The 12642-nt window shown below is 36.1% G+C and overlaps 1 protein-coding gene across 1 annotated transcript in view; it reads right to left on the bottom strand.

Moving 5' to 3' along the window:
* LOC133516496 (acetyl-coenzyme A synthetase) overlaps nt 1–8358 on the bottom strand; it is a 46583-nt gene extending 38225 nt beyond the window's left edge. The window contains exon 1 of the mRNA XM_061849486.1: nt 7906–8358. Coding sequence (XP_061705470.1) covers nt 7906–8207 — 302 coding nt within the window. The 5' untranslated portion in view covers nt 8208–8358. The remainder of the gene's footprint in view (nt 1–7905) is intronic.
* Nucleotides 8359–12642: the final 4284 nt, after the last annotated feature.

Genomic DNA, 12642 nt, shown 5'->3' with positions numbered 1-12642 from the left:
GGTGATATGTATTTTTTTTTTAATAGTACCCTCTTGGCGCTCGGGTATATACTCGCAGTTTTAAATTTGGGATTATTAAATTGCTACTTAACTTAATCATGCAGTGGCAGGATATTCAATTTCTTAAATAAGACCGTGTGATCGTTACTACAGTTTGCTTAAGTTTTTTTTATCAATTATATTTTTTAAAAGCCGCAGATGTAAGTTTAATATTTTATCCAAATAAGTTTAAAGAAGTTATCAGTTTTCGTCTATTTGAATATAGAGGTAATGCCTGTTTACCAAGTTTAAAGTTCCTAGCTTAAAAGAAAACTCGTACCACATATACATAAACTTCTTTCCCCTTTTTAACGCCCTTAGGGGTTGAATTATCAAGAACGTTAAATAAGTTTTTTTAATCTTATATTATGTTTTTCTATGAAGTGTTAAAGCATTTGTAATGGATTCAAACTTTCAACCCCTATTTAACCCTTTTAGGAGAAGAATTTTTAAAAACGCTGAAATATTTTTTGTTCTATTCTAATAATATGTCCATATACAAAGTTCAAGTCCCGCACCCAAAAAAAATGTTTGTCCTCCATACAAACTTTCAACATCTTTTTCACCACCTTGAAGGATGAATTTTAAATACGCTGAAATGAGTTTTCTTCTTTTTTAATCAAATATCTGTTTACGAAGTTTCAAGTTCCTAGTTTAAACTAAATTTTGAACCCAATACAAACTGTCAACCTCTATTTAACCCTTTTAGGGGATGAATTTTTAAAAAGGCTGAAATAACTTTTCTTGAATTCTAACAATATGCCTTTATACAAAGTTACAAGTCCCGCACTCAAAAAAATGTTTGATCTTCATACAAAGTTCAACCCCTTTTTCACCGCCTTGAGGGATGAATTTTCAAAAACGCTGAAATTAGGTTTCTTCTATTTTAATAAAATATCTTTTTACAAAGTTTCTTTTTGAATTTTCAAAAACGTTGAAATAACTTTTATTTGTAATCGGCTACCATGCCTTTATAAGAAGTTTCAAAGCCTTGGTAATGGATTCAAATCAAACTTTCAAACCCGATAGGGAATGAATTTTTTAAACGTTGAAATTACTTTTATTGTCTTTTAATAATATGCCTACGCCCAAGTTTCAAATTCCGAATTAAAAAATATATTTGATCTCTATACAATCTTTCAACCCCTTTTTCACCACCTTAGGGGATGAATTTTCAAAAACGCTGAAATCAGTTTTTTTTCTATTTAAATAAAATACCTTTTTACAATGTCTCATGTTCAACTTGAACCCCGTACAGACTTTCATCCCCTTTTAACCCTCTTAGGGGTGGTTTTTCTCAAAATCGCTTCTTAACTCTTGTACACTTTATAAATGCAACCTAATGTGTACATTTCAACTTTCTAGCATTTGTAGTTTCGGCTCTGCATTGATTAGTCAATCATTCAGGACACGTGCTTTTATATCTATATATAGTACCTGGGCGACCGAGCTTAGCTCGGTTATAACTATTTATTGTAATATGGTGGTGTATAGGTGACAATCTTAATTACATTTTTTACTAAATTAAACTTATCTAAACAACAAAAATTAAAAAATTATATATAAACTTGAACATATAAAAAAAAAATGTTTGTCACCGGGCGGGATTCGAACCCGTAACACTCATTTCTAGCCGTCCGCGTCTTAACCCGCTGGACCAGACGGACACTGGCCGGCAACACGAAATTAGCGACCATATTCTGCGTCGGAAGAAAAACGCATGAAAACTCGGAAACACGCGTTTTCCCAAACATAAGACTAATCTAGATCGATTGTATACCCCCAAAAACCCCCATATACCAAATTTCAGCGAAATCGTTAGAGCCGTTTCCGAGATCACAGAAATATATATATATATATATATATATATATATATATAACGAAACTATTTGACAATTAGCTGATAAAGTCAGAAAAAGCATTTAGGTGGCTGATAACGGCCTAGAGAAACATTCAGATAGTCATCTCGTATCACGTCCTTATCAGACTTATCAGTGATAAGTGTTCTTAGAACTGCAGCAACATGGGATAAATTGAAGTGTGAACATTTCACTAAGTAACATACATTCTTAGTATCCCGTCTTCCTCACGTCGTCGTCCCGGATTTTTTCATCGGAGCCTTAGGCTCCGCTTGGCAACTAATCCCATGAATTGGTGTACACTAGTTTTTATGAATGTGACTGCCATCTGACCTTCCAATCCAGAGGGGAAACTAGGCCTTATTTTGATTATTCCTGTTTCCTCGCGATAGTTTCCTTCACCAAAAAGCGACTGGCAAATATCAAAGTATATTCTCGTACAGTTAATGTACGGTACACGGACAAAATTCCAAAAATATGTTTTTTGGCCGGGTACAGTCCAAGTAACATTTTAGGCTAAACAAATACTTAAATCCGCTACTAAACAGCTTAGAGCTTAAAAACTGATGAACAACGGAGTACAAAAACGGTTGAAGCTGAACTAGCGAAAAAAAGGTTTCTTTTATGCAGTGAGGCTGATTTACCGCTGTATAATGCCAAAATTATTACTGTTGGCTTTATAATAACATAACGAAACACCATTATACAGAATAAGTGCTAAAAAAACGAAAGCATTGAAAACTAAAGCTTTGTAACGGCAGAATAAGAATATTCAATGTTGTTATTGTCTCGATACTGATTTAAACCTACTCGGTTATAACGCCATCACATTAAGCTGTATAATAGCTAATCAATGGTTCTTTAGAAAATCTTTATAATGATATAACCTTTACTTGATGTAATGTTATACATATTTTAATCTTATTGTAGACGATTATACAAATTAACTATTATTTTAACGTCATAAGTGAAATTGTATGCTGTATTTCAGTGATCTGTGTAGTAAACACTTCTTAAATTGCTGTAATATTAATACCGTGTCGACTACAAAGCAGCTTATAGAATAATTAAATGCTAATACAAAGCAATTATTGAACTCGTCGCTGTTAAACACACTCAGCATATAGCTTTACCATCGAGTACTAGAAGAGCTAATGCTGTTTAAATTACGAACGCCATTAAAACCATAACCTACAATCTTTAAGAATCCTTAAATGGGTTTGTTGTAGTGTTTTTCACTTTTAACACCTAAGTAATTACTTATTACATGTATTACAATAACTTTATTGTAAATAGAGAAGCATCAGTAACACAAAAGAGTCAATCTAAAAAAAATCGTTCCACTAAATCGCAATATACAGTAATTATTCAATTACTTATCTCTATAATTTCACACACAAGTTTGTCTTATTCATCAATTATACAGCTGTTAACCAGCTAGGTCTACACTTAAGGCTGTAGAACTTGTCGTTAAGCAACTATATTAACACTTAGAGCTGAATAACTTGGGCCCTTTTTGAGGATATAACGTTCTCCAAGCTCGTCAATACAGCCTTTATACAGCAGAAAATTTGGCGAATACAGCTATTATACAGCTCACAATGTTACTTGGGAGAGGGCTTGGCGGGAAAACTAAAACGATCGCAGCGCTTGATTTGACCAAAATTGGCGAAAAATCACGCGGTGTATCGGTATTTCTCAGTTAGTATGTTCGCGATAAACTCAAAATCTACTAAACGGATTTTTAAATAAAGTAGAGTAGAGAGCGTTTATTCGTGGCAAAATAAAAAAGAAAACAACAAGTAACATAACATAACATATAAGCCACGAAATTGTCCCGACTCAGCATGGTGCTAGCCTAGCTGGACTAGCGCTGGTCTTCCAACGGGGCCATGACCGTATACAGCACGAAGCGTAACACAATATTTACAATAAATAATAATAAAAAAATATGACACATCATTAGACACATCACATATAAATTGGAAAGTAAAGAAGCAGTGGCGGGGCAAGACCAAAATTTTATGTGGGCAAGGAAGATTTAGCGAGGCCCTCTGGTGGCGCAAGAAATAACGAACATATTTACGTTGTGTCCGAGGTATACTTATTTGAGGCGCGAGGCCGTAGGCGGTGGCCCACGTCGCCCACGCCTAACACCGCCTCTGTAAAGAAGTAACTTTACACAACGAATCTAAAAATCGTGAACGCAAGACTAACTTTGACATAAGGGACAGCTCGTATAATCTGTTGCAGGAATTGAGTCACATTCAGCAAAACAACAAAACATGGGTCGTGGTTCGCTGATCACGTCTTCACTACAAATGTAGGGTATCGAGTAGGTATCAGATATTAAAACTGTGTGAAACAATTAAAATGAGAGTGAGTGGTGGTTGCGGAAGGGACAAAAGAGGCGGTAAGTACATACTACACGTCTGGAGTACTTAAATGTAGCTTGTCTCAAGTTGGAGGCATTCCTCGTTTAATTGATGTTCGAGCATAAACTTTTTAAAAGTTGAATTAAAACTGTGAATGCTTTGCAGATTCCTGATAGGAGGTGGGATGTTGTTCCAATACCTAGTGGCTGCGTAACGAAAACTGCCTCGGAAGGCTGCCGATGTGTGTCTAGGAAGTAGAAGTTGAGTCGAAAACCGCCGACCCCCGCGTGACTTGAATATGGACAGGATAGGAGTTTGACAGTTTATTACTCCAAAGCAAGGTAACGTTTACGACGGTGGTGCATTTTTAGAATATTGTGCTGATTAAGGAATGGCGATACGTGGCCCCGCAAAGGAATGCAGAAACAAAAACGAGCACAGACATGTTGGACACGTTGTATAAGTTTACAGTCTTTTGGTTTTACAAAGAAGTCGTGGTCCAAATACTCAGACCTATCCGTCGCGGCCTCTGTAGTAATGTACTATTCTTTCATCGGTCTCCCACATTAATCGTTTTTTTTAGCCTTTAATTTGTAACGAAAGATCAACGAAGAACATTGACATAATAATATCAAATACACAGATAATTCTTACTATTTTGTAAAGATAAAAACCAAATGTGTTTAACATTAGAAACGAAGGGATTTCGTGCATTAAACAATAATAAAAAATGTTTTTAAGAAATAAAATTTATTATGTTGCGCTCATTATTCTCGAGCGCCTACCAAGTTGCCAACGCTAGGCGACCCGCGCTGCCATCGTGCACCTAAGCGCCTGTCTCCTATTACGAATGTATCCCAAAATCAGTTCGGCTTTACATCGTCTAGATCAACCACTGATGCTATTCAGGCAGTCAGAATCCTGATGGAGAAACACAGAATAAACAAAACAGATTTACATCTAGCCTTTATCGACCTCGAAAAAGCCTTTGACAGAGTGCCCCGCGAACTCGTGTGGCAGGCCCTTAGAGCGCAAAAAGTACCGGAAAGATATATATTAATAATTCAAGATATGTACAGCGGCATCAGTACACAAGTCAAAACACCGGCAGGATAAATATTTTCCATTCTCCATGGTTTTTAGTATATTATTGACATTATAAAAAAAAATAGGTTTATATATAGGTTAGCTTTTTTTTAAAACAAGAAATAAAATTTTAAAACCGGCCAAGAGCATGTCTGGCCATGCTCAGTGTAGGGTTCCGTAGTTACCCTTCCGCCACAATAAGCTAAACTGAAGCTATTAGTATAGTAGATTGTTAACTAAGGGATGAAATGATACCTTTAACCCGAGTTAAACAAATAGGCAAATTTGCATAATCAATAAGTACCTAATTAAATTAATAGACGTGTGGCCATGATTTTTTCCTTTCAACTTAGTTGCAATCGGAGACTATGCATATATAAAGATAAATATCCCATAGCGAAAAATATTTCGATTTCTATATATATATATGAAAAAACATATTTTAGCAGACTGCAGTCGTTTTAAAATGATTTTGTTCATTAAAGCATGAAAAAGTAAAGTAAGTATATGAATATGAATATAAAATTAGCGGGATTATCTCTCAATTTTTAATTATTTACGCTTTCGTTCTAAAACTGCCAATAGTCAACAGCATTAGACATACAGCCAATGAAACTGTTTTCGAGAAATTAAATATTAAATAATAATAAAATGAGTAAAATAAGCAATTTTTATCTTAAATTTTACTTTATTTACATGAATAATTCCAAATAAATTTAACAACCCATTTAATGTCGTAATAACGTTTAACTCTGGATGAACGTCTTTTTACTACGAAGGGGAGACTTTTTACGATAACTCAAAAAACAGCTGAACTGATAATGTTCGCTATAGTTTTCATTTAATGTCTTCCTTATGTTCTACTTCTACGATTTTTTTCATATTTTTTGGACTTATGGTTCAAAGGTTAGAGGGGGAGGGGGTACACATTTTTTTCTCTTTCGGAGCGATTATCTCCGAATATATTCACTTTATCAAAACATGTTTGTTGAACTATTACTGTAGGGTTGAAGTAAAAAAAATCACCCCTACTTTACGTGTAGGGGAGGAACCCTAAAAAAAGTTTTTTTTTTTGTACGACTTGATCGGCTTTATTGATTTGTAATTTGTATATCCATGCCAAATTGCAGCTTTCTAGCATTAACGACCACGGAGCAAAGCCTCGGACAGACAGACATGGCAAAACTATAAGGGTTCCTAGTTGACGATGGAACCCTAAAAAAGCGAATCCTATAAAACGTTTTTCAATAACAAAATCTCAAAAAATGATTTGTTAAGATTTAGTTAGTGAAAAACGTTTTCTCCCGAAATGGAATTTCATAGAAAAAGTACCGTTATTTCGCTAGGAATCGGAAAAAATATCCCGAAATAGGAAAAAAAGGATCGCATTTTTAGGGTTCCGTAGCCAAGTGGCAAAAAACGGAACCCTTATGGATTCGTCATGTCCGTCTGCCTGTCCGTTTATGTCACAGCCACTTTTCTCCGAAACTATAAGAACTATACTGTTCAAACTTGTAGATGTATTCTATGAACCGCATTAAGATATTCACACGAAAATAGAAAAAAAAAACAATAAATTTTGGAGGTTCCCCATACTTAGAACTGAAATGGAAAAAATTTTTTTTCATCAAACTCATACGTGTGGGGTATCTATGGATAGGTCTTCAAAAATGATATTGAGGTTTCTAATATCATTGTTTTCTAAACTGTATAGTTTGCGCGAGAGACACTTCCAACGTGGTAAAATGTTCCCCCCCCCCCCTACCCTGTAACTTCGAAAATAAGAGAATGATAAAATAAAATAAAAATATATGATGTATATTACCATGCAAACTTCCACCGAAAATTGGTTTGAACGAGATCTAGTAAGTACCTAGTCTAATTTGTTTTTAAATAACTTTCAATATTGATATGTTGTGTAAAGGGGCCCACTGATTACTAGTTAAACGGCTAAACTGGAGCTATTCGTATCTTAGATGATTGTTAACAAAGGGATGAAATGATGCTTGGTGCCTTTCACCCGCGTTATTCTGTGCGGAAAGAGAAGAGTCGTAGAAAAACTGTTTGGTGAAGTCGTTTTTATTCTATTAAAGATTATAATAAATATACAATATTTATTATAATCTTCATAGGTCATCATATCCCCTCTTAAAGATTTGGTTTGTTGGTAAAAACTAGCCCAGTCATAAGTCATAACCATCAATTTATCCTAAATTGTTCTGCTTATTTGACTGTGAACATGGCATTCATCCACGCGTATTCTTAATATTGAATTTGGCTCCCATTTTCACAGTTGTTTTTGATGGAATGTTTAATTACTTCGCTAAGCATGACGCGATGTGAAATGAATTAGACAATATTTTGTGGGTTAGTTACATAATATTTTACTAAGGGGGCTTTAGAGACAATTGGGCCAAGAGGAGTGATGTAAGGTAAGGAAAAATCAATAAGTTCGCGCGCCGTCTCCGTGGTGCATTCGCTCAGCTGACTATTGATTGTATATGTATAGATACACATACATAAAGTAGTATCCGTGCTTAACTTACCAGTAATAAGCTATCTTCTCCCCGTGTCCATTTCTCACATTGCGGTCCAATAGATTGAAGCAAATATTAGTGACTGCCCCTTCCATCCATTTGACAAAAATGTTCCCTTTATTCAGGTCGAAATTGTACGATACGAATTTGCCGGGCTGAGCCGGAGTCTGCCAATCGAATTCGCTCGCTATTTGAGACCAAAACTTTTCAGGATCATCTAATGACTGTTTATGCATTTCTTTGTATTTTTCAAAAGACGGCAACAGCGACTTTTCGACAACATAATCGGTAGGTTGGTAAACACGCGGCATCGCGGTTGATTGTGTTCGTAATCGCCGCGCAGAATAAAAAGCTTGTCTATACGCGACGAGGAACTCGCGGTTACTGACAATTCTGACGTTCGTTACTGTGAAGTTTCAGTGTGTGCGTCGCGTATCGACCTTCTGTGGCTGTATTTGACGTTTGTGTTGGTTTGGCACTTAGCACTCGCACTCAAGTCTCAACACCACTTCACTGTGCTCGTGAAAGAGGTCGTACATGACGTCCGCATGAATTTCGCGTGCGCGGGGATGACCCGCGCGCGAACTTTGACGTATCAAGCTTATAATACTAAGAGTTTTATGGAAACTTAGGAAGTAATGATTAAAATAATTGACAACGTGACGTAACGACGTCGTGATAATCAAGACCGAATGGGATGGTCATGCATGTCATGTAGGCACAACTTTTAAAAGGAATGATATATACTTATATATTTTAGCAAAATCACTTTGTCAGTAGAAAAAGGCGTTCAAATTTTATATGGTAGGACAACCGCAAAGAGAATATCTGGGGGCACGGCAGGGGCCCCGCCAAGACGAGCAAAGCGAAGCGCAATGGCACTACACTACCTAAGTAGGTACTTTTTCTCAAAGCGCTTTGTCGTTTTTTTGAACCCTCATAACATGGATTTGGATTATATCAGATCTAAAACTTTTCGTCTTACAGCCGCAATCATAAATTCCTTGTCATAAAACTTCGAAGCGAGTAGTTGATTAAAATCGAGTTTTACATATGTCTTGTCGTCCAACAACAAGCAACCTTCGAATTTTGTCAATACGGGGTCGTACAATAGTCGAGCTAGTGTTTTAGCTTGTAGGATCTGTTTAACAGTCCGATTTGGCTGTTTTATTGCTCGATAGCTCTTATAGCCACCTCTGAGGTGAATCATCTTTATCTTTCTAGAAGTTTCTTTAAATTTTTGGGATAAATCGTAATTAGACCGTCCTGAAATTTGTTTCAGTGACCTTGGGACATTTTTCCCAAAATCTTGTTATTTATCCCAGACCTCCGATTAGTTTGTTTTCCTGTCGGCTGATAGTGTCTCCTTGTAACGTTTTATGACCCTACAAATACTAGCTTTTAGCATCTTAAGCGACTTAGCTGTCTTTGTCCGGGTTCGATAAGAATTTTCGAAGTATTTGTGCACGATCAATCTCCTGTTCTTAATTTTCATGGTCGAAAACTTTAAAATGCATAAAGCTAGGAAAATAATATTTTCACCATTAATACTTTGAAGGTTGGTGATTGAACTGTAATTGTCAATTTTTTTCCCGCCATGGATTTATTATTTTTTAAATATTGCTAATTATGTGCCAATTCTATATGAAATATGCTTTGTGTTCAATTTGTTAAATATCAAACAGTGGCGCCATCTTACCGGGCACTATTAGCTAAAGATGGGTAGGGGTGAGTAAATACTGAGTATTTACTCAGTATAGGTGAGTAAATACTGAGTATTTACTCAAAACACCCGATAAATACTCGTATTACTCGTAACGATTGCTAACAAAATATTAAGAAAATGAATTTAAGAACTAAATTGTTTTTTATTGAAGAGTGTGAACGTAAGTACTTATATTATTAGTACATTATGATACAAGTGTGCTAAGTTGGTTACTACACACGAGGCGATATTAAGGCGCAATAAGAAAGCCGATGTGGGTCTTAGGAACACGGAGATCCTTAGACGTGCCGATGTCGCCGGAATAGAGGCCTACCTAATGAGACGACAGCTACGATGGTGCGGTCACGTCTCCCGGATGTCCCAGGACCGAGTCGCGAAACGCATCTTCTACTGCGAACTGCAAAATGGTAAGCGAAAGCGAGGCGGCCAGTTTCTGCGGTTCAAAGATGTGTTGAAGCGGCATATGAAGAGAGCTCATATAGAGCCAACGACATGGGAGTCTAGCTGGTGACCGTCCACAGTGGAGGCATATTGTGCAGACGCAGGTGCGTGAATTCGAAGCCAGGCGACGCACAGAACTTGACGATAAGCGTGACGAGCTAAAGGCCAGACCACCTATGGCCATAACATATAATTACGTCGGAGGGGTGCTGACCTGCAGCGAGTGTGGCCGCACATTCGCTGCTAAGATTGGCTACGTCAGTCACCTGAGAGCGCACCAGCGACACTCTCAGCGGTAGAAAGCAGTTGCTGTGGCCGAAAACGGCTAGGAGACGATAAGAATGACCAATGCAACTGTAAGCCACCATTTTCAAAACAGTAAAAGTACTATTTTGAAAATGGTGGCTTACAGTTTTAACATCGAATAATTGCACCAAAGCGTGCTGGGCTTGTAGGCACTTCGCCAGTTCATTGAAGTTTTTTTTTTTTAACTTTGGTTTAAAAGTTAAAGAGGGATAAACAATATCTCGGCCTTTAGAAACAGGTTTATTCCAAAAGTATTCAATTTATCCAAAAAAGTTTTAAGGAACATTTAAATTATTTTTCAAGACCCATTTTATGATGTGTAACACGTTGGTGGTTTGTGATTTTTTTTTTGTGACAATTAGCTACAGTATGGAGTACCCCCTTAAAAAAATTTCAATTTTGAGTACTTAATCCAGTAGCGGCTTAAAAAATACACTTATATTTCAAATGTATTTGCCCCTTTCAGCACTCTAAATAGTTTATACCCACCAATTTGGGTATAAACGTGTAAGTACTGCTAAATTGAGTAAATACTCAGTATTTGCTCCTGAGTATTTACTCACTACCATCTCTAGGCACCACCTAAAGGTTATGGCGCCATTGCTCGAAACGATGCTGCTATACCTTTGTCTTTGATCTATTAGATTGCGCAACTTTTTTATATTTAACAAATTGCACACATATCTGTGAAAGAATAAGAATCAAAGTCAAATGGCGTTCTAAAAGTTTTAATTATGTGTCGAAAGATGGCAGTAAATATACGTCGCTACAAAGTTTTCTTTGACAATACACCTCTATTTCAAATTATCTTTCATAATACCTACCTACACGGTTGCCAAAAAATATAAATAGCAATCTTGAGGCCTTAAACTAGCTAATAGCTTTATTGATTCGAAACCTTAACTATTACGGCCTACCGCGAAAAACTTAAATCGAAATTCGTTTTGGCCGGATCACCAGATATAGTAAAATGTAACAACAAATAACATTTTTTCTGCCAAAAATAGTAAATGAATATGTATGGTGAATAGTGTATGGGAGTCCCACTTATTTTATTCTGTTTTTAGTATTTGTTGTTATTTTATTTAATTTAATCATTTATTTCGGATAACAAGACCCATACATTAAAAACAGAAACATTTAAAAATTAATAATAATAAAAAAAGTCATTAAGTCAGGGGTTCCCAATCTTTTTCAACATACGGCGCAGTTACAAGTTTAGTATTTTGCAACGGCGCCCTTGTAAATTTAAAATCACGGTCGAAAAAGAGTGACACGGCGCTATATTATTTACCGATGCGAGCGCTCAAATAGGTACCCGCGAATATTTGTGGTTTCGGATAATGATAGAACTCACGGCGCCCCTCTTTACTTTCTACGGCGCACCAGGGCGCCGCGGCGCACACTTTGGGAACCCCTGCATTAAGTAATTAATTTAAATTTATTATAGCATTAAGTAATTAATTATAGCGGCAATAGAAATAAAAAATAATAAATTTTGGTGGGTTCCCCATACTTAAAACTGAAACACAAAAAAATTGTCATCAAACCCATACGTGTGGGGTATCTATGGATAGGTCTTCAAATATGTTATTGAGGTTTCTAACATCATTTTTTTATAAACTGAATAGTTTGCGCGAGAGACACTTCCAAAGTGCCCCCCTCCCCCTGTAACTTTTAAAATTAGAGAATGATACAACTATAAAATATATATGATGTAAGTACATTACCATGCAAAACAAACTTCCACCGAAAATTGGTTTGAACGAGATCTAGTAAGTAGTTTTTTTAATACGTCATAAATAGTACGGAACCGTTCATGGACGAGTCCGACTCGCACTTGGCCGCTTTTTACCCTTTGGGTACGGAACTCTAAAAAAATAATCCATTGCTCCGGTTTCCGGTGGGACAAATGGTAGGTACTTAATAACTAAAATAAAACTACTCATTACATTTCAAAATGTATGTATAAAAATGCTGCCAATGTAATCGTTTAAAAAATTCATTCTTATAAGTACTTAAATAACTTTATACATCACGTTTTATAAAGCTAATGTAAACTTATACCGAACATGACAGCAAAGAACCAATATTAAATAGATTAAGTAGGTGAAGGTAGTTGTGGTCCAACTACGGGACACGATCTTAACCCTTATTCATAAAACTTTACAAGCCCCAGTTAGTTAATTTATGGTTTATCCCTTTCTTACTAGATATGACAGATTAAGATAGAATGGCTAATTCGGGCTTGTAGTGCGTTTATGAATAATGCC

This window comes from Cydia pomonella, chromosome 1 (genome assembly GCF_033807575.1).
Source record: "Cydia pomonella isolate Wapato2018A chromosome 1, ilCydPomo1, whole genome shotgun sequence".
Classification (NCBI taxonomy): domain Eukaryota; kingdom Metazoa; phylum Arthropoda; class Insecta; order Lepidoptera; family Tortricidae; genus Cydia; species Cydia pomonella.
The sequence above is the reverse complement of the archived record's forward strand: the minus strand, read 5'-3'. Positions and strand labels throughout refer to the sequence as shown.